The sequence below is a fragment of the Lynx canadensis genome, chromosome D3 (assembly GCF_007474595.2).
Source record: "Lynx canadensis isolate LIC74 chromosome D3, mLynCan4.pri.v2, whole genome shotgun sequence".
Taxonomy (NCBI): domain Eukaryota; kingdom Metazoa; phylum Chordata; class Mammalia; order Carnivora; family Felidae; genus Lynx; species Lynx canadensis.
The window spans coordinates 90,731,250-90,758,446 of NC_044314.2; the positions used below are offsets into that span (position 1 = coordinate 90,731,250).

The window sequence follows — 27,197 nt, forward strand, 5'->3', positions numbered from 1 at the left end:
TACAGCAACAAAGAAAGAGTAGTTTATTTAACAAAATTAGAACCCTCACAGCCACTTTAAACAACGACACAGACCGCCCAACGGTTCAAGCACGCTCGGGACATTTAACACTGCCGGCGGCCTTGAATCTCGAGTTCCGCTCGGAGTGAGGCTCCCCGACCGTCTCGGTGACCAGTCTTCGCCCTCGACGGCGCCCCGAATGGGATGACACGTCAGGACAGACGACGCAAGGCTCACACCCCCTCAGGGCGCCTGCTCGCCTGAGACGGGTCACATGGCCTTCGATGTTTCTCGACGCACCTTCTTTCGTGAGAAAACAATCATCAACGGTTTAAAAGTAAGTTTCTGAAGCCGCGGATAAAACACATTCGCCACGGAAGAACCCAGCACTGGCGAGCTCGGCGGCTTACGAGCGAAACCGCGGACGTGACCTTCGCACCAAGTCCTTGCGGCACCTGCCCACGTTCTTGTCTCCCGAAAAGCCCTCCCGTTCAAGGTTGAGCGGACGCTTCTCAAGCACAAGGAAACAAAGCGAGAGGATACGGTCTACGGGCAGGAGGCCACAGCGTCTGCTACCAGTGCCAGGATGCGGACCAGACACGCGGTCTCGGGCCCTGGTCGGCTCCGCCGCGGGTCCCCGTCCGCGGGGCTCGGCTTCTGCCCCCGGAGGGAAACCACGGAAAGGCACTTACCCAGCTCATCTGGGAGAAGGGAAGGGAAGAAGGGGCTGCCCCTGCACCGCGACCACGAGTCCCCAGGTCCGGCCGGCGCGGTGCACGGCCCCCCTCCGTCCTGTGGACGTGGCCTCGGGGCCGTCAGGTCCTCCTGCCGGCGGGCGCACCGATGGCCCGGGACCGCTGACGGTCGTACCTCACAGACACGACGAGGAACAGCAGGAGGGTGGCTCCCTGGATAGCAGCCAGGAGGAAGAAGTAATAGTTCAGATGGCAGCCGTTAATGTTCCCTGGGGAAGACGAGAGAGGCGTGTGAGCTGCGCTTGGGTACTTCCGAAGGTTTCATCTATCACCTTCGGTCCCGAGCAAGGTCAGGGTGATTTTCACCTGCAGCTGTTAAGAAATAAGCGGCTAAAAGTCAAAGAGCCCCGTGTCTCCGAAACTCAAGATACACAGCGCTCTGAAGCTGGCTGCGTGTCTCCACCACGGGTGGGGTGGGGGGTCCCTGGCATGACCCCTGCTCCTCAAACGTCTCACCCTAGAAGACAAAGGAGGAGGACCAGGGGGCTGCAGCGACACAACCTGTTTCTTTTTTTTTTTTTTTTTTAATTTTTTTTTCAACGTTTATTTATTTTTGGGACAGAGAGAGACAGAGCATGAATGGGGGAGGGGCAGAGAGAGAGAGGGAGACACAGAATCAGAAACAGGCTCCAGGCTCCGAGCCATCAGCCCAGAGCCCGACACGGGGCTCGAACTCACGGACCGCGAGATCATGACCTGGCTGAAGTCGGACGCTTAACCGACTGCGCCACCCAGGCGCCCCAACACAACCTGTTTCTGTCCACACCCCCAGGGGAATCCGGGCGGTGGGCCGAAGAGAAGCGTGCGACAAGGCGAGTGACGGGAGTGCCGACTGGACGCAGCAGAGAAAGTCTTTTTTTACTTCAAGTTGCTCCCGCCCGGAAAGAGCGGGGAAGTGAACAAAGGACCCCCTGCGTCCCTGCCCCCGGAAGCAGATACGTGACCACAGGGTGTTGCCTTCCAGTCTTTTCCTGCAGCGCTTGCCCCTCAAGGTCCATGGTCGTGTCCCCCCGCCAACGGCTGGCCTAGCGCGGAGCCGCCGTCCTGCGGAACAGCAGGAAGGCGACTAAAGAGAGACCATCTCCACGCGGAGTCCTGCGGGTGGTGTTCCCTGCAACTCGGGTCTCGAATCTGGACGTTTCTCAACACCGCACGCAACACCAGAACACAGCCTGGACGCCGCGGCCAGTTAGGGCTCAGGATTTACCGCATGGTTCGGTAGCTCAGGGACACCGAACTCACTCCAGAGCGCGTGTGCCCTTCACAAACCAGAGTGCACGGTGACATACACTCTACGTACCACAGGAAGACAGAAGTGTGTCTTTAAATGTCTTCCCGCAAATGTGCAGGTCTCAGCATCCTCAAGGTGATACAGGAGCGAACTTGACCCCAGTACCTAACATACCAAATGCTCAACTCGGCCCCAAGCACTAAGCGCGGCATTTCCCATGCAATATTCCCTTTAGTTCCCAATAAATCCCGAGGAGGCGGAAGAGGTTCCAGCCACAGACCGTGGAGCTCAACCAACAAAGGTCAAATCCAAATGGCCTGACAATCTGGGCTGTTTCCTCATCTGCAGAAGGGGGCCCACGAGACCTTGCGGGCAGCGTCATCATTTGGAGGAAACGAGCAGGTAATGGCCCTGACACAGTGCCCAGCCCACCCGTCTGCCACCGTCCTGTCCTCAGTCTCCAGGTGGGTCCAGGACCATCCACCCCACGGACTGGCGGTCTCTCCACGGGAGAAGCGAGTGTTTAAAGCACCGCTGACCCAACCGCTCAGCACGGAGAAGGAGGGACGCGTGGACAACATACAGCGATGTTTCTACACAAACATCCACGCACAACACGTTGCCCTGGGCTCCCTACATGGACTGACCCTGTCACCACGGCCCAAAGGCGTCCCACCCCTTCCGCCATCTGTCACCTACTGAAAACGCTCCCTGACACAACTCTCGACAGATGAGCAAACACTGTACTTGGTCCCACAGCAGCTCTGACTTCTTACGAAACGGGGGCTTTGTTCCTCTGAAGGGCTTTGTGAAGCTGGCTTATCCTGGTACATCCCTCTGTCTGAACATATACTCATCTGCACCAACGTTTCCGGAAGCCTATATTGATAAACGCAGCTAACAATACATCGAATGTAAGTTTGTACGTGTGCTCACACACTTCTAGAGAACTCTCGTGCACACAGGCTGCGGGAGACCATGATCTCGCACGCGGGCTGGTTTGGGAAGGGATGTGGGGACACCTGAGCTTCGGCAGGCCACCTCTCAGCAGACAGGCAAGAACAGCGCTTGAGCCCTCACGGCGGGCCAGGCTCCATTCGGGCACTGGGAGAGAGCCGCACGCCCTTGGCGGAGCCCAGGGTCTGTGGCCACCACCGTGGTGTCAGCATTCAGCGCTAAGAGACGAGGTCGTTGTCAGGACACCGGTGACGTCCCTCTGCCGGCCGATTTTGAAACGCGCATCTCCCCAAAGTGAAGAGCCATTTACAACTTCGAAGCTTAGAGCAGGCACGCGCAGGGACTACACGCTGCGTTCCCTGGCAGGTCGGCCTGTGGGGGTGACAGAGGGCATTCAGAGATGGCGTCACCCCGTAGAAGCAATCGCCCCGTGCTTTCTTGGGCTCTTTACCAACTGCAGGACGATGCACATACGGACAAACTCTGGGAGGTTGTACTTGGGAGGACAGACGCTTGGGCCACGGAGAACTGACCTTACACATGCCCCAGACACATGTGTGAGAACCAGCATTTGACTCACGACAGCCTCCAACTGGAAACCTCGCTAGCACCCAGCAGGAGAGAACAGGTAAGTGAACTGGACAGACCCTTCCCCCGGCTACTCCTCAAATAATAAAGAACCAGCCACGGGAGGATCCACACACGAGAGCGTGGAAGGGAGCGGCCACAGCAGAGCACAGAAAAAGGCGGTCCACGGTGCCGGACATCACAGCGCTCTACACCTAGCGGGGTGGGGAGTGGGCTGGCCGCAGGGAAGCCTCCCGAAACGTCCTGCATTCTGATCTGGGTGGAAAACGTCTCAAACTGTGCACTTCAGACTGGTGCACCTCGCCGTATGAATCACTCTGGGCCCGATGAGGATGAAAACCAAGCACGCCCGCAGAACAGGTAGGGAAGGAAGGAGGGGGAAGGGTGGGGGCTCTCCCTTCACACCGCAGTCCTGTGACTGCAGGGGAAGCCACTTCTGGGCCGATCATGACACGCTAAGCCAGCCCTAATGCTGCTTCAGCAGCAGCCTGAACACAGAAGCTGAAGGGAAGGAGTGGAACAGCAGAGAGCCAGGAACAGCACGGACGGAGCCCAGGATTACACCTGGGCTATTAAAACCAGGTTTGATTTTGGAGGGCGGCTACCGTGAGCCATTCTCTGCCCAAATCCCCAGGTGGGAGGGAGCAGAGAGGGAGCTGCCTGGACCACTGCACAGTTCCTACATCTGCGGCCCCGCCTCGCCTTGCCTCGCCACCCAGGCTGCGGGGGCCGCAAGCACAGCTCACCAAAACTCTCCTCACTGGCGTGGCAGTAAGGAGCGGGGAGCGGCGTGGGGCCGTCCCAGGCTACACGCTCTGAAAACAACACCAACAGACAAGACCCGGTCCAAGCTTGTGCGTGTGCCATGTGCGAGAACTGGAGACAAGCCTCGCAGGGCAGGGCTGGAAGCGACCCTGTCAGAAATGAGGGGTGAACCGTAGTAAAGTCTGAGATACTCAATTAGTGACCAAATACTAAGTTAGCCCAGAAGGGATCAAATCTCTGGGAAGCAATGAGATTGACCAAAACCAATCAATCCTTCAGGATATGCTGAAAACTAAGAGAAAGACATAGAATCCACATTGAGGAATCACAGAGACCTGGTCTCTGCAGCAGGGCTCTCTCTGAAGGAGGGCTGTCCTGCGTGCACAAGAACAGATCACGGTCACCAGGACCCATGAGATTTCTCGGATGCCGTGTGCACCTGCTGTCCCTCCAGGGGCCCTGTGTGCAGAAACCAAGTCCTCGACCTGCCGCTCTCTTCAGGACGACCGGGTCTGTGCCTGCCATGGAGACGCTCCAGCAGCTGGAATGCACTGCAGCCCACACCCCAGGGCCCACACTGACGGCCTAGGTTTCTGGACGTCACATTGGGACTCCACAGGCTTACACTCACCCCTTAGGATGGGAATTTAACTCAGCGCAGGGCTTTTGGAATTCTGTAATTTCTGGAAAAGTCCCCACGCTTTCCTCAGAGTTTTAAGGGGATTTAAGACCTGAAGGTGGCTAAGAGTGCTGACCTGAGTTAATGCTGCAAGATTACATAAGAATGTAATGAAGTAATAAAGTTGTTTTCAGAGGCAAAACGGTAACATAAAAAGAAAGAAACTTCCTTCATCTCCTGCGTCCATTTAAAAGCCACCATAAATCTGGAAACAGCAAAACTCTGGTCTTTTTTGAGTGACTCTGTTTAGCACCCAAGATGCCACCTACTGGTATGAGCTGTAAAATCCCATTATGACAGGTCACAAGGAAAGAAAAACAACTATTTACCTACCTGTTTTTTTAATATCAGAAAATGTAAAGCTACTGTCAGGAAAAGAAAGGAAAATACAAACCAAGATTCAATAAAGGGAATTATGTGCTAGAGCGTTTATCTGCCTCACGAAGATTGTGGTCCACAAGGGGGTCCAAGACGTCTCCGGAAGGCAGCAGCCCCAGAGACTGGCCCCTGGGGCAGATAGAGGCTCACAGGGGCCTCGGGAAACTGGTCAGGATGAAGGAGATCAGGTGTTTGGGGGGGGGGGGGCGGCTCACGCCAATCCAGGAACTGCACACGGCCACCCCCGGGCAGCCCACCTCCCCTAACGTGACCTTGGCGCTCAGACGCCTGGCCTGCCGTAGCGTAAGCAGCGGGTTCTGCCAGTGGCCGTTTTCAAACCGCCGGCGGGGCCCTCACCGAAGTCTGTGTGGTTGCTCATCCAGCCGATGGCTTTGATGGACACCAGCTCCAACAGTCCAGAGCCCACGAACGAGCCGACGCCAGAGAAGAAGAAGAAGAAGCCCATGATGGCGCTCTGCATGGACTTGGGGGCCGCCGAGTAGGCAAACTCTAGACCTGTAAAAACAAGGGGGTTGCTTCTGTGAGAGGCGGGGGCTGACGGTGCCCTGCCTCAAACGGCAGGGTGAGCACGGGCCCCACGTGGGGACTCAGCTCCCTGCCCTACTCTGAGGACCGTAGTTAACACAAGGTCAAGAGGTCAGGGGCCCCTTCTCTTCACCATGACAGTCCTTCCAGTCACGGGGCAAAATGTCAAGTCCTTGCTTTCAAACTGAAGGTAACATCTGACTTCTCAGTGCTTGGATTTCGGGATGGATCCGTATGGAAAGGAAGACGTTAAAGAATCAAACTTCTATATTTTCAACCGAGAGGGGTCTGAAAACAATGTACGTACACTAAAATGGGATTCTGTGTTAAGACTTCTATCTTAACGGCAATATATCTTAAAATAATTTCAACAGAGACATCTATAAGTTCCGGTTTTGATAATAACTAGATGTGGAGATGTGCAGTGTAGACAACGGTTTGATTTATATCTTTCACAGATCGTGAGCCAATTCTGCGGCAGTCACTGAGAGGTGAGGAGGGGGAACCACCGCCCACATCCCCCCACAACACACCCGGCTCTGTCGATAATTTTCTCGCCCTCCCCCTCCCTCCCAGAAGCCGGACACGGGCCTGCACACAACACACTCGTCCACACCCCACAGAACCTCACTCCCAGGACAAGAGAGGCTCGTGCAGACACGTTTAGCAATCGGGTTTGCCTCCTTCACGAAGCCGACCCAGCACACCCAGACACCCAGAGCTCTGGCAGCGGCCCACGGCCGGGGGCCCGGGGGCCGCAGGGTAACCGCAGAGCTGTGCTCAGGAAGCGCCTGACCCGGGACTTCCTCCTTCGCCACAGCAGGGGACAAATGCATGGGAATGTCTTTGGGAAGCCTGCTTTTATACCCAGGAAGGAAGGAGAACCTCACTTCTACAGGATTACCATACTTACCAACTCACATTCTGAACCATAGCTGTTGCCAGGAGATACAGAGGCAATCTGCTGTCCCTGCGTCACCCCCTCAACACAGGGACACGGCCTCCTGCCTTCAAACCAGACCCCAACCCCGACCTCAGAGAAGCCTCACCTGATATACTTGCAAAGATCTCACTGACGCCAATCAGCACGTACTGTGGGACCTGCCACCATATGGGCAGGTCGGCAGCATAATACACGACTCTTCCAATGGTCTGATTAATGGTTTTCTCTTTAACAAGGTCCAGCCTTTTGCTTTCCAAAATTCCTGGAATTAAGTAGGAAATAAGTAGGTTAATAGAACCTCTATTTGTTAACATTTGCAATTAAACTAAAAAACTACAGGTCTGTTACGATTATTGATTATTTTGAAAATCACATGAAGGAACAAGGCCCAGGGACACAGCTTTCCCCGGAGGTCCCCAATCTAGAGAACCTCCCAGCTCCCAGCTTCCTAGTTACTCAAACACTGATCGAACCATACACAACTCATGTGGGCTTTTCACAGCGCCTCACACAGGAGACTCAACACGTGGGGTTTAATCCTCAAACGTCCGGATGGCTCACCTGTACCCCTTCTGTTTCTAACAGGAGGAGCCAGGCCACGCTAAATAGCGCTGTGACAGAGTAAGAATGCGTCCGCTTGTCAGAAGGCAGTGAGGCTGGAGACGTTTCCTCGTCCTGGTACCCGACTCGGGCTGCTGTGCTGACTTATCATCGTTACTCCTGCAACCTGCTACTGACAGTGACGCCAGGTTCCTTGTGACCCCAGCGAGCAGACCGCCTTCAGCGGCCCTGTGACCCCGCTCAGCTACTGGTCTTTCGTCAAGTGCAACAAAGAGACACTGGAAAACAAGCAGGAGTACAGACAGCCACTCCCTGTAACACGCATGCACGCACACGCGCACACACACACGCGCGCGCGCACACACACACACACACACACACACACACGGAGTGAGGCTTACAAAGAACAGCCGTAGCACCAAGTTCTTAGGTGGAAGAGGCCACCACTTTTGTTTCTAAAGAACTCTGTGAATAAAATCATGGACCCTAGCCTTTGAAAAGCACGCCAACGCGTACGTATTTAAAACCAGAGAGTGGGGAGGGTCCAGGCTACCAGTGAGGGGGTGGAAGACACATTCTGGAAGCTGTCCCCAAGCTATGTGTCCAGTGAAACGTCCAGAGAGAGAACGCGTGGAAGGAGCAAGGGAAGGGGACGCCTCCGGCTCACTGCCATCAGAGACACCTGCGTCCCTTCCCTGGCCGCGTGTCCAGGGGACCCCAGCCCCCACACCACGTCCTCTCACGGGACATGCAGGTGCAGAGCCGTCTGGCTAGTGCTCCCGCCTGCTGGGGACAGGGCATCTGAGGCGTGCGGTGCCTTATCCACAAGTGACAGCTGTCCTACAGCAGGGCTGCGGGCAGCAGCGTTAGCCCGGCTGGAGCATCTTCCAACCACGGGACAGAGTGTGACCCGCTTCCTGTGGGTTGGCCGAGGCTCCCCTCAGACTGCCAGGTCACGGCACCGGCCACCAGCGTGCAGCTGGGTCTGCAGGGAAGGACCCTTCCAACCAGTCCTGGGGGTGAAAACTGAAGCGGGAAAAAACTCTCTTCTTCACAGGGAAGGCCGCACAGTTAAGGGGACGTGTGTGCGTGAGTGTCTGGGGGCAGGGACACCAGCAGGGACATCAGAGGAGAGATGTGACGCGCCGTGGGACAAGACCTCTGTGGTCTCAGCAAGACAACATGGACAAGACACAGACTGCGGGAGAGGAGGCCGGGACAAGGGGCAGTGGCCAGGGGGACCCAGGTGACAGGCCCGGGAGGGGACATGAGAAAACAGATGAGGGTGCTCCTGTGGGGGCCGTGGGGCCAACCCCACAGCAGACAAGAGGACGCTGCCAGTGGAGGCTGGGGGGCTCCACCAACGACAGAGGCCTGGGCACAGGCCGTCATCAGTGTTAACAGTGGGAAATAACGAGGAAGCACAGACCTAACGGGAAGGAACGTGCTGGAACCGCCAGTGTGGCAAACTCTTCAGTGGAGGACGTGACTCTGCACAGGTCCAGACGAGCACCCGCGGCGGGGGCCGGATGAGTGCCACTGCCCAGGGTGAGGGGAAGGACCAGCCACGACACAGCCGGCAGGCAGGAGTGAGGGGAGAGGGGACGCCCAACAACATGGCAGAGGAAAGATTTGAGAAACACACACCTGGAGTAACAAATGGGCGCCATTTACGGCGTGTTCCTTGAGCCAACGGGCAGCCCTGTGCTCGCGGCTTCACAGACACAATGGCATCTGTGATTCACAGAACTGGACAGAATCCCCTCCAAGCTCTTTAACCACGAGCAGCGCTAAGTCTGCCCCCCACCCCCAGCCATGCCCAGGTCTCAGGGGCCCCACGTGCTCTGCCTCGCTACCAAAGGACCATCCTCCCTTGGTGACGCAGTCAACCCCTGGAGAAGCGCGAGAACAGCATCATCAGCTCGAAACACAGGGACGACCAGACACACACCCCTCCCGGTCCTTGACACAACGAGTAGACAAAAAGTAAGGCTTCGCGTGGGGCAAGGGCTGCAATCTGGAGACCCGCAGGCAAGGCCTGGGCACCATCGATGTGACACACAGCTCAGGACTCACTGAACGGAGGGGCCACAAAGGTCAGTGCTCGGGCGGCAGTGTGGGAGGCCCACACAGAGTTTCAGGGAGGGTCTGGGCAGGATGCACAAACTACCGCATTCCTGGACCGCACGCTCATCCGTGTGGCCCCAGGCCCCTTGAAGGCACTGAGTTTAGGGCCCCTGCTCTAAAGCATCTGATGAACACAGCTGATGGCACAGCAGAGGAACCATCGTATTCAGCACCCTACAGACGTCTTAGGAAGTGCTACCAGGACAAGAGAGGAGGGCCCGAAGTCCCCAGTGCGGGAGTCATAAAGCCATGATCTCTCCCAAATCCACAATAAAAGTAGGGATCCTTAACCTACGGTTAAACATCAATACCATGGGAACAATTCTCTGAAATTACTCTTGGGTCATACAGGAAATACAATCCCATTTCCACACGCTTAGAAAACAACAGACATTACAACAAATCCAAGCACAGGAAACCTGACAAAGCAGCAGCGACAGGCAAATTCATACCATTCCGTGGTTTTCACTGTTAAACAGGAAAGAGTGAGTGAAAGTAAGTGAAGGATCTAACGCACAAGAGAGAGAAACAGAACAAACCCGAGGTAATAGAAACGCGTCCCTTAATTGTTCTCTGTTACTAGAAAACACGGAGAAAGCGAAATTGATAAATTCAGGAGATGTGTCTGCGGAACAATGTAAAACACATACAGTTCTGGCCAACCTAATTTGAAGAAGAAAGAGCACAGAATACACGAAACTGTAAATGAGGAAGGAGTCCCAGCAGGCTTATTTAGAAGACTATATTTATCTCCAGCCTAGAACTCAGTAAAATGAACGGCTTACTTGGGACATTGGAGAAAAAAAAAGCTTAAGGGATTGCGGAGAAAACACAACCTGCACAAAACTGAGATGGGGTGAAAAAGTCACCCCACGTCTCCTCAGAGTGAGGGGCTCACAGGACTCTCCAGGCAAAGACCTGGACTCCCAGGGAGGAGACGATCACCGTCCCCTGTGGAAATATTCTCCTGCGCACAGGGCCGAGGGGTGCTTCCGGGAGGCCAGGCAAGGTCAACCGTGGTGGGGGCGAGCGGGCGTCAACAGGACAGCAGACTCCAAGCAGTCGAGGCCAGCACCCTCCCACCCTCTCAACACACAGGTGTTTCAGAAATGCAGGAACGAACATCAGGAAGTTAACAGAAATAAAAAACGTGAACATCCCAGGGCGTGGGGGCGGGGGGGCACACACGTAACCCTCTTGGAAACCAAAACATGGTACCTGAGGAAAAGCCAACTTTCATTTCTGCCAACGATACTCAGTAAACGTGAAACACAGCTTACAAATTTGGCATCGTCGTGAGTGTGTATCTCAAACTCAAGTTCTAAGCTTCCCGCTGAGCCGCCCAGCGGACGCCCCCTACCAGCCTGGCAGGAAGCCCAGCCAACACCGCCCAACAGACACAGGGAGGGAGGGTCACCGCGAAGGCAGGAGAAGAAACCATGTGATCTGAAGGCAACACGTGACCATTTGAGAAGAATTCACTGAAACTCAGGATTTAAGAAACCTCCGTGTGAGCAAGCGGAAATACCTCGTGCAGCGAGGAACAAGCCTAACAGGACCTAAAGTGAAGACGTGTTTAAAACTGCAAGACTCCGGGGTGCCTGGGGGGCTCAGTCGGTCGAGTGTCCGACTTTTCTCAGGTCGTGATCTCGCGGTTCGTGAGTTCGGGCCCCGCGTCGGGCTCCGCGCTCACAGCTGGGAGCCCGGAGCCTGCTTCGGATTCTGGGTCTCCCTCTCTCTCTGCTCCTCGAGGCCCTGCTTGCTCTCTGTCTCTGTCTCTCTCAAAAAGAATAATAAAAAAAAAAAGAAACCTGCAAGATACCATAAATAAAGTTGACGGAAAATGACTCAATTGGAAAGAATATGCCTAAGATGAAAGTCTGGATTTCCACATCAGGATAAACAGGAGGAGCCCAGTAGAAAACGCCACAGAGCATACACGGTACACAAATATCAGGGCGGGTTATTTGGGGGAAAATCACCACCACCGCCACCACACGCACTGAAGTGAAGACATAGCGTGTTTAAGCCCCTCAGGTAAGAGACTTCCAGAAAAGGTGCTCAGTACGGACAGGGGTGCTGATGGAACGGAGCGGGCAGCGAGCCACGAGCAGGCACGTGGACGGACAGGCGTGTGCGCACAGACTGGAATCCGCCAGCGTGTGCGGCAAGAGAGGCTGGCTTAAAAAACGACAGGACGTTCAACAACGGAATATCACGTAGTTGTTAAAAGCCATAACTCAAGTGTGTAGCCGCCACAGAAAAACGGTATGTGTAGAGTAAACAAGGAGAGTAGATTATAAATGTGGCTGGCTCGTTTCGTTTCTATTTATTAAAACAAACAAACAAACAATTTACCTGTAACAGAAAAAGTTCTAGGAAGACATGATGTGGTGGTCACTGGATGGTGAGGTTCTGGATGCACTGAGGTCGCCCCTGCTTCCTCTGTGTGTCTGTAATGACCACGGATTGACTAGGTGACACTAATTTCTAAAGACCCGCTGTGGACCAGGGGTTCTTAACTAATGAAGGCTATAGCCCAAAAAAGGCTCTCAGCTGGTTCTGCCCCAATTTCAGGATGCTCTCGGGCCCTGAAGTCTGCGCAAGGACCCCTGCCCACACCCGCGGGACAGAGTCCCACGACACAGTCACGAGGGACAGAGGGGCCGGCAGGCGGATGGAGGGCACCACCAGCCCAGGACAATGGCAGAGCCAATCACCACCTTCCCGGAAGAGAATTCTGTCAGGTTATCAAAAGCCTCCAAAGGGTGCCATGATTACGCTTCTGAGTATTTGGAAAGGAAAGAAATTCCACCGTAGCGGTGACCATGGCAGTGAAAACAAGAGCCTTGACACCCAACACTAGAGAACTGTACGTGAGAGTCGGACACGGGAGGATCTTCATGATACTTCAGGGCTTTGTAAAGCGCATGACAAAGGAAACGAAACACGCCTACCACACAGCACACAGATAATTTTGCCCAGGCACCTGCAAAGTGGTAATTGCAGATTTCCCTAGGCGGTGGAATGATGTGTCCTTAAATGTGTGTGTGTGTGTGTGTGTGTGTGTGTGCACGTGCGTGTGCAACGGCTCATCTGTATTTTGGGGGTTTTCTCCTTACATGTAACATGCATAGCTTTTATTATACTCTGTGGTTTTTCTGACGCTTCTGTTTTCTCATCAGGCTCAAATCAGCTTGCACAACAGGATTTCACATTTGCAAAATCACAAAGGAGGTGCATGTGCACAGACACACAAAGGAGATCAGGCCAGTTCACACCATCCCAGGAGAGAGGCTCTCTAGGGAAATTACAGCTGGTTTTTATCTTCTTCTCTATGCTTCCAAGATTTCCTCTCTTCCCGTGAGCACGTATCGCTTCAGTAATTTAAGAACACACACACAATTTTTAAGAAGAAAAGGAAATCTAACCAACGAACACACTTCCTTTTTTCTTATGCACACTTGAGAAAACCCCTCGGGCCTGCCTGATTCTTTTCATCTCAGGGACGCTAAAGAAAACACTATTACCAGCAGGCATGGTACTAAATGGAAGCTATTGATTGGTTACGGGAGAAGGTAGTAAGGTCAAAGGCAAAACAGTTTCCTTTCGATCGAAATTTTGGTTTGCTACGATAGTTTCAGTCTCTACTCAAAATGTATTAATGTTCCAATTAAGTAATACTCGCCAGAGCTGGCAGTGACGCTGTGTGAAGCTCGGGCCCCTGTTTACGATGCAGTTAATAAACTGCTGGACTCAAGCACGAGACATTTAAAACCTCTGAACCAGTGACATCGAGGCCCCTCCCCAATATCCGGCCACCAAGCACAGAAGAAAGCCTTTTCAAGCCTATTAAGAACAAGCATAGCGGGTGTGTTCCGTTTCTGAGAAATCAATTCCTACGCGGAGTCTCAGGGCCGTTTGGCCACACGAGCGCCCCGCAGGGCGCGAGCAGCCACTCAGGGCACGGCCTGTCCGCCCCACTGGCGCTGGTGACGGGCGGAACCGCCAGGCCGACCGGGCACTCTCAGCGGTCACCGTCTGCCTGCTGCCTCCCACACGGACACGTACAGAGACCACCGGAATGCCCTCCCCGGTTCTCAGGGTGCCCCCCAGAAGCTGTCCAGCCGGAAATCAGACCAAAGCATAGACGATATTAAAGGAGCCCGAATTTAGAATCTGCTAGGAAATGCCTGAAAACCGAGGACACTGCCCTGCCCAGAGGGACAGAACAAGCTGCCTTCCCCAGCACGTGACCAGCGTGGCCATGGTACAGAGAGGGCTCCCCGATGCAGGGACAGAGGGGGGCTGCCCAGGCCAAAGCTGAGCCCACAGCAGGTGCTCAGGGGAGGCGGGACACACAGACACCAACTCCAGGCGGCTCTGTTACTCCAGACGGCCCCGACGATCTCTGACCCTGCTCAATGAGACCTGCAATTAGAGCCCCACTGTAATTTAGTTTTTATTTGCTTTTGCTTATTTCCCTATGTGCCCCAGGACTGGAAGGGAAACAGAATTATAAAGAAAGCACACAGTAAAAACTTCATTCAGACACAACCTCACTTTAATTATCTATTTGATCAAGAGAAAACGTAATTGTCTTCTAAAATGTCCCGGTCGCTGCAATATAGATCTCTTAAGCCTAGGGACTCATTTCTTTAAATCTATTAAGTACTATATCAATATGTTCACTCTGGGGACAGTGCAGGGAGGCTGCTAGAAAACACTGCCGGAGAAAATTAAATTCCGTCTCGGCAGGGCTTCACGTTAAATTCCTCCTAACACCGGGTGATATATAGTTGGTTCAAGAACATCAGCTTTTCTGTTCTCGTTATGTAACTACGCTATCTTACGATTCCATAATTTTCAAATATTGATGAAGGAAGAACTCCAGAGCAAGTTGAGGAAGTCAGTGATACCTCAGTTTCATCAGCAGAAGATATTCCAATCTACGGTTCAGAAGAGAAGAATCACGAAAACACGAGGGAGGCCCCAACGGAAAACTCCCCCCTCAGGGCTGGGATACTTGAGGCATCAGCTCTCAACCGTTTCTTTCTAGGGGGTGCAGGCTGGTCACGAACCTGTGTTTGATAAAACCTTTCTTGTCACACGAAATGCACAATTTTACATAAAAACGCAAAGGGTCCGGGGCAGACTGAAGCCGACTAGTGGACCTAACGTTAAGAACTAAGGGTTGAGAATCCCCATCTTTGAGAATTACATCAACATTCATCCATTCGGCAATCGACAGCTGTCCAAAATCTCAATCAGCAGGAAGACAACAAGCCTCCTTTGATCCAAGCCAAAAGTCACCTTCCAGAGTACGTGGTTTTGGCTCTAGAAGGAAAATGGCGGAGCCGCGGGAAGAACATCTTACACGTCACATAACGGAAACTAGAAAACCACCACCACCCACGTTCACAATGTTCTGTTTTCTGGTGCACACGCGGCAGGACCGGGGGCCGGTCACCGTGCTTGGAGTCACCCACGGCTGCCGAAGCCAGTTTCGGGCTCTCCGAACGAGACACAGACGCCATCTCACCTGCAGCGAAAGCAGAGCACATCACAAAGAACATTCCAACGGCAATCCTTTTTAGGGATGATGGGAGTAGGCCATTTCTTCGCAGAATGGGATCAACCAGTTTATCCTTCAAGGGAATTAACAGCAGGATGAGAACCGCGTCGAACATGGTCAGCCAGGCCGCCGGGAACTGGAAACACACAGACAAGGTTAGTTCTTGGGAGGAACATGCAACCACATAACTAACGTCCAATGGGGACAACTGTCTTTCCAGAACAATCCACTCCTACCAAGTGGAACTGCCTAAGGAAAAAGTCCAGGTTCAAGACACTAGAACTGAAAAAGACCTCTTTCTAAATGCCTCTTCGTCTGCGCTTCTGTGCTTTAAGGGGGGCAAGTGCGGTGAGGATGCTGGTTTAGTGACGTTAGTCAACAATCGGTAAGCGACTCAGCCGACCAAGACCCGTCTCTAAAATGAGCAGAAGCCGCTTCCAGCAAGAATGCTCCTGGTTCCCGCAAGGGCCTGCGGGAGGACCCCATGTGTCACACAAGTTCCAGGGAGACAATTTCCACATCGCCCCCGTTGTTCTCACCGTGTGAGGAGTGGCCGTGAGGCTGGAAATTGCCGGAATCTTCAGGTGAAGACTCTGCAGAACATACGTTGTCTGCATCTGGGTGAGAAAGCGGTACGGTTGGTGTGCGAAGGCTCGAGCACGCGCCCGCCCCCACCCCGCTCTGGGAGCAGACGCGCAACGCTCAGTTTGCAAACAGCCCGGTTATTTGGTCCCCACACGCATCGTCTGCAGAGAACTTCGAGAAAGAAGGAACAGAGAAATGAGACTCAAAGGGGGGGCCTGGAAAACCAGGAGCGCAGCCGCTCCTGGCTCCTCTTGTCGAAGGGTTTTCACGACCCTGAAATAGGCGGAAGGGACTCCGGCACCGACAGTGGGACGCCAAGACCCCGGAGACTCGCAGGAGCGCCACCGAGGCACCCGGGAGCTTCAGGGACGGGCCGGGGGAGGGGGGAGCCCCTGGCGGCACTCACTTGGAAGTACACGGTCCAGTAGGGTATCAAAGCCAAGAAGACGGGGACGATCTTCACAAGGGCCTTCACGTCGTCCACCGTGTCTTCCGTAAACGGCCCTCCGCGAGACCTCTTACATGAATCAAACAGACTGTGTTTAGAAGGGTGCTGAAGGGCTCCAACGCCTTCACTTTGGGAGACAAAATGAAGGAGTTAGTTTTCTTCCACCCCCGGAAATGGGCTGTCTGGCAACAATTTCAGTCTGGAGGCAGGGAGGCAGCTGGCTGCACTGATGTGCCTTCCTTCAGCCCCTCGCTTACTGACTCACGCCGGACGCGGTTCCTACACCAGCGGCCGCACCGCACGGAGGCGGCCGCGGCGGGCACCGGGTCTCGTCTGGCCTCCAGCTCCGCTCACCCACACCAAGGAGGGCCCACAGCTGCCTCTGCTCCGGCTGCCACCCCAGCTACGTCGCTGCACCAGCGTTTAGGAAAAAAAGCTGCGCGGGATGGTGTGGATTCTGAATCGCGCTGCTTTTCAAACGCGAAGACCTCGCGACCATAATACTGAGGTTGTTAACAAAGCCGTTTACTTAAACGCAGCCACCGACGCGGCCGTGAGGAAGGGATCCGTTCCGGGGGGGAGGCTGGGGGCGTGACGGTAACACGACGAGGTCACCTGGCAGCAGGGGGCACTGAGTGCCTGCCCGATAACCTCGACCACGAGCCACGACCACCAAGACGCTCCTGCTGGCCCCACTGCAGAGGAGGCAGCCGGGCCGAAAGGGTAAGGACCCCCTGCTGCGGTGACAAAGCCGGGGGCCAGGACGCCACCCGTCCACTCTCTGGCCACAGGCCTCACCCTCACGCTCAGGCCTTTGGGCCCTGGCTTGGGCACTAGCAACAGAGCTCGCCCGCTTACTCTAGGCCACTGTCACTAGTCAGAAGATGGGCAGGTCCCAGCGGGCAGCTCTCAAACTCTCCAGCGGATATGGTTGCTCCTAGGTCCTTAGGGGTGAAACAGAAAAATTTGTTTTGACGACCAACTACTTTCTAAAGCCAGAACCACCAGGACATAATTAATTATCTTCCAATTCTGCAACTCGAATATAAACGGCTTTCTAGTTGTCTGCTTTGTAGCTTAAACTATCCAACTTAAGTTACCACTATTTTAAATCATTTTTGTCTCATGATTGTTTTTTTATAACGTTGACATTTCTTAACCTGAACGTTCAAGGGGGGGCAAAACACTGAAAACTAACTTAATATTTTAGCTATGTTTTGGACAGGAAAGGTAGGTTCCGTTCAACAAACATTTACTGAGCGCCTGCATGTCTGGGTCCATTCTAGCTGGGAGCCAGGGTCACAGAGATGGCACCCGAGCCGCACGCAGCTTATCTAGTAGGGAAAAGAATCGGGAAAACCACGCTCAGGGAGAAATGCTAAATTCCCAAGATAGTATCAGACTCTTTTGAAAATATTCACTAAGCTTCTCCAATTTTATTTTTTGGCCAGAAGATGTCCAGTCCTAGGTACCTATTACAGACACGGTCGGTGATTTACCACATCATCTACCCATGTGTTTCTCTAAAATCCTGTCAGTGTCGAAGGACAAACCCATTTTATACATCGAATCATTCCCATGTTACTGGTCACACAACTTGCATTACCAACTGTTCTGAATACCGCTAAGTCAAATGCACCTAACGCTTTCCCTAACTCACGCATGTTGTTAGCGTGTTATTGTGCAACACACAAGGGTCCGACAGGAAGCCACAGACACGAATGCCCTGGAACACAGACAGAACCCAGAAAGGGCCCCAGCGTCACGAGGCCGGTGCTCCCCCAGAACTGTCTGCAGAGGCTGCTGTGTGCGCGCAGGCGCGTTCTCCCAGGAAGAGGGTCTAGTGACTCTCAGATTCTCAACCCAAGGTGTGCGTCTCAGAAAAGGATTAGAACTATCCCCACTCAGCCTGACGAGCGCATACACATCAATTTTCTCACGTGACATCGACATGGAGTCATCTCCAAAACACAGACCAGCCCAGACCAAAAAGAACCTGGAGCCACCAGAGCAGATCAGCACCCCGGCAAAACCCCAGGTGAGGCTGCTCATCCCCCTCCCGGCCACGCAGTTCACGGTAACCGGGCTCTCAGCACGGGCCGGGCCACGCTAACAGCCATGCACACGCCAGCTTCTCAGGCTCCACGACGACCCTGCAAGATGAGCCCCTGTCCCCTGTACGAAGAGGGAATGCGGGCGTGGCAAGGTCATTAGCCTGCCCAAGGTCACAGAGCCCGGACCCGTGCGTCAGGAGAACATAGCTTGAGAACTGCCGGGTCCACCAGCTTCTCTGCCAGACAGTCCTTTCGGCCTTAACTGTGCCAGTCGCCCAAAACCGAACCCACAGGGAAATCAGATTCTGAAGTAAGAGTCCAGACCTTTTTCATCATGCCATTTGTGCAGGTCACCCCAGAACGTCCGTGAGGCCGTGCCGTCCTCCTGCAGGAATGTCTACCAGGTACCACACGCACCGACACCCCAAGCCTTCAAGAGGATGGGTCTGCTCACGAGTACTCGACCCAAGGACCGAACGCGTGGGATGAGAGCCCCTGCTTGCGCCTGATGAAGGCAAGGCCGAGGCACAGCTCCAGGAAGACGGCACCGCCACCATGTGCGGTCAGGAATTAGGGGTCTGGGCGCCGCACGGACCCGTCAGAATCCCCGGACGGGCGGGGAGAGCTGAGGGGCCACGGCAGCCCCGGGCGGAGGGGCAGGGCCACGAGAGCTATTTTGGAACAGCTTCAAACCCACCGCATGCGACGAAATACCACACGTTCGTATGGCTCAGGGCACCAGCCACGAGAAGGTGGGTGTGGGGGTTGGCGCACGGAACCTTCCAGAGTTCAGTGCCACCCAGCAAGGAGTGTGCCGCACAAAGCCCTGTGTGGCTGAGGGGTCGGCCTCTGGCTCAGGGACCGCCCGCCCACCCATCAGGAGTGCCTATCAGAATTCTCCTTGAGGGGGTCCACTACCAAGGGTCCCGGAGACTTTTAGGGGTGACAAATATTCTAGATCCTATGTCGAATGAGGCCGTCCTAACTCCAGAACCACACAGTATGAAGGGTGCACTGTACTACAGGTAGATCACGCTTCAATAATAAACCCCGAAACTGCTGAGCTCTCTTCTTGGGCTAAGTTCCGGACTTTTCTGTATTAATATGCATCGAGGGTGACCTACCATCTGTCCCAGCTTGCCCGGGACTTCCCCAGGACGTGGGACTTCCAGCGCTAAAATTGGGAAGTCCCATGCAGAGGGGACGATGCAGTTCCCCTACTGCCTCTCAAAATTCTGCTCTTGTGTCGTCCTGTCCCAGAGCAGCCGCAGGGACCAGTGGATGACGGGGCCCACACTGACCCACTCAGCAGCCGATTCAGAAGACAGACACAACAGCTTACTGTTTCGGAAGTACAAGTTAGCGATTGCTGATGTTTCATTCAAATGAATTCCAAAGCTTTTTAAAGCCAAAAGGGAAACACAGGGAGTATGTATAACGTCTTTTCTCTACTCTCTGCCAATGTCTATCTCTGTCACTTTTACAGAAGTAAGAGGTCCATCCGAACCAGTGGTGACGGGAAACTCAGGGTGGAAGTTAAACACTAAAAGCATGAGTCCCGGAATCAGGCTGCCAGTCTGCCTGGAAGATGGAGACGGCAGGGGCGCCTGGGTGGCTCAGTCCGTTAAGCGTCCGACTTAGGCTCAGGTCATGATCTCGCGGTCGGTGAGTTCGAGGCCCGCGTCGGGCTCTGTGCTGACAGCTCGGAGCCTGGAGCCTGCTTTGGATTCTGTGTCTCCCTCTCTCTCTGCCCCTCCCCTGCTTGTACTCTGTCTCTGACTCTCAAAAATGAATAAACGTTACCAAAATAAAAATAAGAGAATAAACGTTAAAAAAAAATGGAGACGGCAGCGCCTTACAACGTCCTCGCGTGCGCGTGAGACACTGAAGCCGCCAGCCCAGAGCCCTGCACACGGTAATGTGCGTCAGACACAAACCAGTATTGTATCCACAGCGCTGGGAGCATCGTGTCTCAGCCGGCACTCACCCACTGTGACCGTGCTCTCCGATCCGCTTCTGGGGACGGCACGAATACGCCAGTATCCTGAACACATGCGTGAAGGCACTGCCATCGGGCGGCTTGGTGATGAAGACGCTCTGGCCACAGAGGAAGACCAGGAAAGCCACCCCGATGCAGACCGCTGGGATGAGGTAGCCGGTCACGAAGCCCACGTTCTGCTGAATGTAGGCAATGCCTCCCAGCGAAATGATTGCTCCCAGATTAATGCTCCAATAAAACCAATTAAAAAATCTTCTTGTGGCTTCTGGACCTCGGTCTTTAACCTAAAACAACGGGGAGGAAACAGACTTTAAAACGTGATCATCCTCAAGGAAGAGAAACCTGTGTAAGTGACTACGGTCACCGTCACTGTGGCAGCTTGTAAGAAACGCAGCCCCACCAAACGGTGCCTACAGATACATTCGGGGCGCCTGACAGAGGAGCACCCCGTAACTTTAATTACTGCACTTTCTGGGGGTGCTTCTCTTAATCATGCTGAAATCCAAGAAATCCAAGAGAGTTTCTCAAAGTTCTGGCTGGGACCACCTGCTCTGGAAACACTGGAATGTTCCCTACAAGTGCCCATTCACAAGACTCGCATTCCAGACCCACCCAGTCACCATCTTGGGGGTTGGGGCCCAGGAATCGGCATTTTAAACATTTTTCCAGGCGACCTGTAGTCACAGGTAAGTTTTAGAACCACCGTTGTACAACTCCACACCTTGGTAAATCTGGGGCAAAAAGGAAATCCCAGACTGAACCTAAAAGTACATGCTGTTTGCAGGTTAGGAAGGCAATCCAGGGAATCGGGAGATTCTGATAAGGGAGAGACTCCTGGGGGGCTCACGAACCCCTCATCTCCTGAACTCGGACATGAGCCCCAGGTCACACTCTGAGAAGACCATATAATGGGCCCCACAGTGCTGCTGACGTTCCACATGGGGACAGGCCCCTCACACCTTCCCACCTTACCTTGATTTCCACATCCACACGGACACCTTGTCTACACCAGCCAGTGATCTCACACAGTTTTTATTACCTTTCCTAAATATTTGTTAACGTTAATTCATTTTTGAGAGACCAAGAAAGACAGAGTGCAAGCAGGAGTGGGTCAGAGAGAGAGAGGGAGACACAGAATCCGAAGCAGGCTCCAGGCTCCCACCTGTCAGCACAGAGCCCAACACAGGGCCTGAACTCACGAGCCGTGAGATTATGACCTGAGCCAAAGTCGGACGCTTAACCGACTGAGCCACCCAGGCACCCCATCTCACACAATTTTTAAGTAAGCTTCCTAGCTGTGGTTCATGCTGGATTGCATACAAGGACTGCCCTAGGAGCCTCTGTTGTCTCCTCCTTAAGTTATGAAAAGACTAATTTCTGTTCCAGTAACAGACCTGGTTTGTTCCACAGGGCAGAGGCCACACTACCCAAGAACACAGAAGGTTCTCAATGGGGGCCCAGACCACCAAGCACCAGATACAAAAGCACCTTGGTAGCAGTCATATAACCTGATGTGATATTTTCACCTCTATGCTTTAAGTACAGATAGGAAATAGCCAAATCTGTGACTGCAAAGAAAAAACATATTCTAATCCGAAATGATTAAGGACGCCTACTGTCCTGGCAAGAAACCTGCTTCAAGTAATTACATGGGAACCACCACCCCAAACTGAAAATCTGAGTTTTAAATAACCCGCACGTTGTCAGGAGCTTCAACTCGTCCCCCACCCCCGTCAGAAGCGGACAGAGGTCCTAGACCAAAGGCCGGCATGAACGCAGGCTGAAGGATTTATCCTGAGAATTTCTCGTATTCCAAGACAGTTCTTCTGTATCAGTAAACTGGACACGAGTGTCCACCCTATCCCAGACACAGACCGCAGGAAACACCAATTGTAAGCAGAGAAATGGTTACAGAGAAAACACAACGAAGGATAGAAATAGCATGAGAGGTGGTAGGGGTGGGGGGCAGCCAGCCTAGGGGGGAAGAGAACCATGCAATTAATGCAGACAGCGTTCGTATCAGTTCAAGCACGTCGGGCCCTTTTCGTCACCTACGGCAGCACCGCACACATCGTCCTGTGTGAACCTGGCAGTGAACCTGTTCGAACTTCCAAGTGTACTTCACCAGTGTTACTTTAAAAAAAATTTTTTTTTACATTTATTTATTTTTGGAGAGACTGAGACAGAGCTTGAGCAGGGGAGGGGCAGAGAGAGAGGGAGACACAGAATCCAAAGCAGGCTCCAGGCTCTGAGCTGTCAGCACGGAGCCCGACGCGGGGCTCGAGCTCACAAGCCGTGAGATCAGGACCTGAGCTGAAGTGACCTGAGCTGAAGTCGGACGCCCAACCAACCGAGCCACCCAGGCGCCCCAGCCAATGTTACTTTAGAAATCTAAGCCTGTTACTAAGGCCCTAAATAACCACATACCAGTGTTGTTTTTTTTTTTTTTTTCCACAAATGGGAAGCTGGCTCCTGTAAGCTGCAAATCACATGCTTCTGTGCCCTGAGCTGGCAAGCCTACAGCCAGCCACATCACATCGTCATCTGCTCCGGGGCTCATGCCCTTCCCCACCGCGGGTAAACAAGTTTCTCATGTGACCGGTCCAAAGGAGCTACGGCAGTCAATTCAGAAAAGTCCAGCGAAAAGAACAGAACCATGTACAGTAAGTCAAACAGCTGGCAGATTTGGAAAAATTCCTTAAAATGCACAAGACTGCAACTTTTTCCCCCGCCAGGAAAAAAAAAAAAAGTATCATTTCCTCTCTTTATCTGTAAAGTAAGTTTTTCTTCTTTCAGTTCACTATTTGAAAGGACGGTTGCGACCTCTGAAAAAGGTTAAACACTGGGGAGAAATAAGGGGCTGGCAGGACTTCCATCGAAACGGATCGCCTTGGAGTCCTCAGTGGCCCATCCGCTGTCTCAGGGCCGCAGAGGCCCCTCAAAGCTACACTGCCGGACCCCACTCATCTCTCGCTCAGAATGCTCCCTCGAGACCCTGCTGGGGGGTGGGAGGGGAAGGGGACAGTGATAGAGAAGCTTATATTACCTTAAGAACACAAGCAGACGTCCTGGACACAAGAAGAGCCGGGAGGTGACGAGCAACCCACCCTGGAGAGCAGCCCGACCGACCGGCTTCACGCCCAGACCTCCCTCCACCCGGCAGTCAGCACCCGGCACGGAGCGAGCCTGTTGCAGAACAGCAGCAACGCTTTCCTTCTGAATGCTTTTCTCCTGATACAGTCCGCATACGAAACAATTCCCCATTTGGAAACGTCCATCTCGGTGGTTGGTGGCCTACCCGCACTTGAGCAACCACGGCCACCATCCAATTCCACATGCCATCACGCCACCAAGACACTGTTCCTTTTCAGGCACCTCCCACCCTGTCGCCACTGGCCCCCCGCTACCGCTGTTCTGGGAGTCCTCTTGGGCTGTCCTTTGTGGGCATCTGCGTAGAAATGGAACAGAAAGGACACGTCGCGTCTCACGTCTGGATCTTTCACTTGACACAGTGTTGTCAACATCCATCACGTCATAGCGCCCATCAGCGCATCATTTCCACAGCTGGGTGATATTCCATTGCACGGAGGGACCACATCCACCTTATCTGTGCATTGGTTCAAGGACCCCTCACCATTTTACTGAAATGTTTTAATCTTACAGAAAACCTGAAGGAACAGTAAAACATACGCTTTGTGTCCCCTTCACTTAGATCCTTAGTTCTCTTTTTCTGCACCTGTAAATGACATACTCTCCAGGCTGAATGATTTAAAAATAAGTTGCAGCAGGGTGGCAGTTCACCCCACATGAATCCTGAAATAAAGCCATTCTTCTACATGACCACAGACCATTATCGCACTAAGAAACTTAACGTCGGGGCACCTGCGTGGCTCAGCCGGTTAAATGTCCGACTTCGGCTCAGGTCTTGATCTCATGGTTTGCGAGTTCGACCCCCACCTCGGGCTCCACGCTGACAGCTCAGAGCCCTCATCGGATTCTGTGTCTCCCCTCCCTCCCACTCTGTCTCTCTCTCAAAAATAAACATTAAAAAAATTAAAAAGAAACAATGTCAATGCGATTTTATCTAATATGTGGTCTATAATCCAAGTACCCCAACTGCCCCCCAAAATGGCTTAAAAAACACCGAGGATCCCATCATGACACACACAATGCATTTGGTTCTCAAGTGTAACGTCCTTGAATCTAGAGTGGTCAGTCCTATTCTTTTCAGCATTGGGTCATATTTGAAGAGATTAGGCCAGTCATCTGGTCGAAGAGAGCACTTTTTTTTTTAAATGTCCATGTGATTAAGCATGGAGGGTTCCTTCTTTGTCATGCATTCTAAATAACCTTTACAAGACCATTCACTCCTTATGAATGTTAATTGCTAGTCTATTATCCACTGGGAAGAACTGACTTTTAAGTCAGACAGCCCGGGCCCAAACCCAGCTCCCACTCCCCTGCTATGGTTCTGCGCAGGCCAAACGTTCTCAGCCTGTTTCTAGGAAGACAGGTAACTCCAGTACATAGATCGTCAAGAGGCTCAGATCAGGCAGCGTAACAAGAACAGTGAGGGCCATGGCAGGGGATCGCGTGGCTGTGCGGCCCATTCTGTGCCTTCACTGACGGCCCCCAAGCCCCAAAGCCACAAGCCGGGCCTCGAGACCCAACTCTGCACGCTTTGCGTTTCTGCCGCGTTTCTGCCGCAGAATGCCCACGACCCTGGCTTGACCACTTGCTACGATGAAAAGAAACTATCCTTTGTCCATCCACCTCCTTACTGGAAAGGAGATTCAATGACTTCACGTACGCAAAGCACGTTTCACGGGGCAGAGAAGGAAGCCTTCAGGACGTCAGGCATCCATCATTCCCAACGTCATTAGAAGGTGCCACCTTCCTGTAATGGGTGGCCTGACACAGGTACGCTTACAGCTCAGGTTCAAAGGACAGGCTCTCCCATCCTGGCTCAGTCATGTGCTGGCTGTGTGACTTTGGGCCAAAGATTTTTAACCTCCCCAGCCTCAGTTTTCTCATCTGTGAAATGAGCACGACAACAGGGGCGGTGTCACATGGACTCATACACTCCCTGGCATAAGGGCCTGGGGCAGAGCAAGCCCTCGGTAAAAATCACATGGTCATTCAGCACAAAAACCTACGCGTCGTCTTTCCTGTTGCTCACAGATGACCCGCCAGCAATTCCTGCCCACTCCACCTCGACCTATCCTGAATCCACTCTGCCCACCTGAGTCCACATCCCCGTCTCTAATCCGGCCAGCGACATCTGTCTCTACCTGGTCCACGTGTGGGCACCACTTCCCTCACTAGTCTGCACTCCAGACGTCACAAACTTTTTCTGGGAAGGGGCAGAGCGTAAATATCTTAGGTTTTACGAGACCTCCAGTCTCTGTTACGACTCCACAATCTTGCGACTGCATCGTGAAAGCAGCCACACCACAGCTACCGTGTGACCAGCCAACAGGGAGGGCTGTTCCAATAAAGCTTTTTGTACAGAGACTGAAATGTTAAGTTTCACAGAATTTTCACTTGTCGCAAAACACTCTTTTCTTTCCCCCCCCCTACCACTTAAAAACTTAAGAACCGTTCTTATTCTTAGCTTGTGGGCCCTCCCAAAAAAGGAAATAGACCAGCTTTGGCTGTCAGGTCACAGCTGCCAGGCACACCTGCTCTAGAGGCCCCCCTTGCAGAAACACACATCCGATCATGTTATTTCCTCACTCAAACCCCACAATGGCTTCCTACTGTGTTCTATTTCTTTTAGTTTTATTTATTTAAATAATCTCTGCTCCCAACATGGGGCTTGAACTCACAACCCCAAGATCAAGAGTCTCACACTCCTCCAACTGAGCCAGCAAAGCACCCCTCAAAGTTTTTTAAAAACTTCCCAGGACCTGGCCCCTTCTTACCACCTCTCTCCTCACTTCTGTTTTGGGTTTTGTTTTTTTTAATGTATGTGGCATACAACCTTACCTAATTCTGAGTGTGCACAATATGTGCTGACTTAATACATCTCATTTAAGTGTTGCAGCATGACTGTCACTTTAACAGCTAGGGCAACAAGGGCATCCCCTCTCTTGCTGGCCCCAGGCCCTTTGCACCTGTTGTTGGCTTGTCCCCTAAAGCTCTTCTGACAGCTGCTACCTTTGATAGCCTTCAAGACTCCACTCTCAGAAAGGAAGTGACTTCCACCTACAGCCACCTGGCCATCACTCCCAAGAGACCCCTTCCCAGAAGGGAAGGCCGCTCCATGTGCGGGCCCCCTGGCCATCCCCTAGGAGTGCTCACCCCTCCCCAGGGCGCATCGCGGCCAGTCCCTCGGGCCCAGGCTGCCCGCGGCCCAGCCCCGGCGCACATCTGGGCGCACCTGGCGCGCCCGCGCGGCGCTCACCTGGTCGGCGCCGAAGGGCGTGACGTTGGCCTTGACGGCGCCCACGCCCAGGCCGACGAGCGCCAGCGCGGTCAGCGCGGCGGGCGCGCAGTAGCGGGCGGGTGCGTCCGGGCAGGGCGGCGCCGAGCAGTTGCGGACGCGCGTGGGGCGCGGGGCCCCGCAGAAGGCGGGGCGCGTGGCGGGCGCCGCCAGCAGCGGGAAGGCCAGCATGCCCAGCAGGTAGAGCGCCAGACTGAGCAGGATGGCGCGCGCGCGGCCGAGCTGCGCGTCGGCCAGCCAGCCGCCGAACGGCGACACCAGGTAGGCGAGGCCCATGAAGAGCAGCAGCGCCTGGCTGGCCTGCGCGCCCTCCCAGCCGAACGGCTCGCCGTTCAGGAACAGCACCAGGTTGGCCGTGACGCCGTAGAAGGCGGCGCGCTCCAGCAGCTCCGTCAGCAGCACGGCCGCGCACGCCGCGCGCCGGCCCTCGAACGCCTCCCGCCGCGCGCCCAGCAGCGGCGCCCGCTCGCCGCCCGAGCCCTCCATGCGCTCGCCGCCCCGCGCCCCGGCCAACGCGCAGCAGCCGCCGTGCAGCCGCCGCCGCCGCCCTTCTCGCGAGAC

At 53.8% G+C, this 27,197-nt stretch overlaps 1 protein-coding gene across 1 annotated transcript; it reads right to left on the reverse strand.

Annotated features, from left to right (window-relative positions):
- Window positions 1-27,137, reverse strand: SLC15A4 (solute carrier family 15 member 4). The gene is made up of 8 exons (XM_030292428.1): window positions 26,598-27,137; window positions 20,180-20,475; window positions 16,097-16,265; window positions 15,645-15,722; window positions 15,073-15,241; window positions 6,949-7,104; window positions 5,711-5,869; window positions 1-964 (listed from the first exon to the last, which is right to left on the reverse strand). Exons 1-8 carry the CDS (start codon window positions 27,120-27,122, stop codon window positions 816-818), a joined length of 1,701 nt encoding a protein of 566 aa, XP_030148288.1. The 5' UTR covers window positions 27,123-27,137; the 3' UTR covers window positions 1-815.
- Window positions 27,138-27,197: the final 60 nt, after the last annotated feature.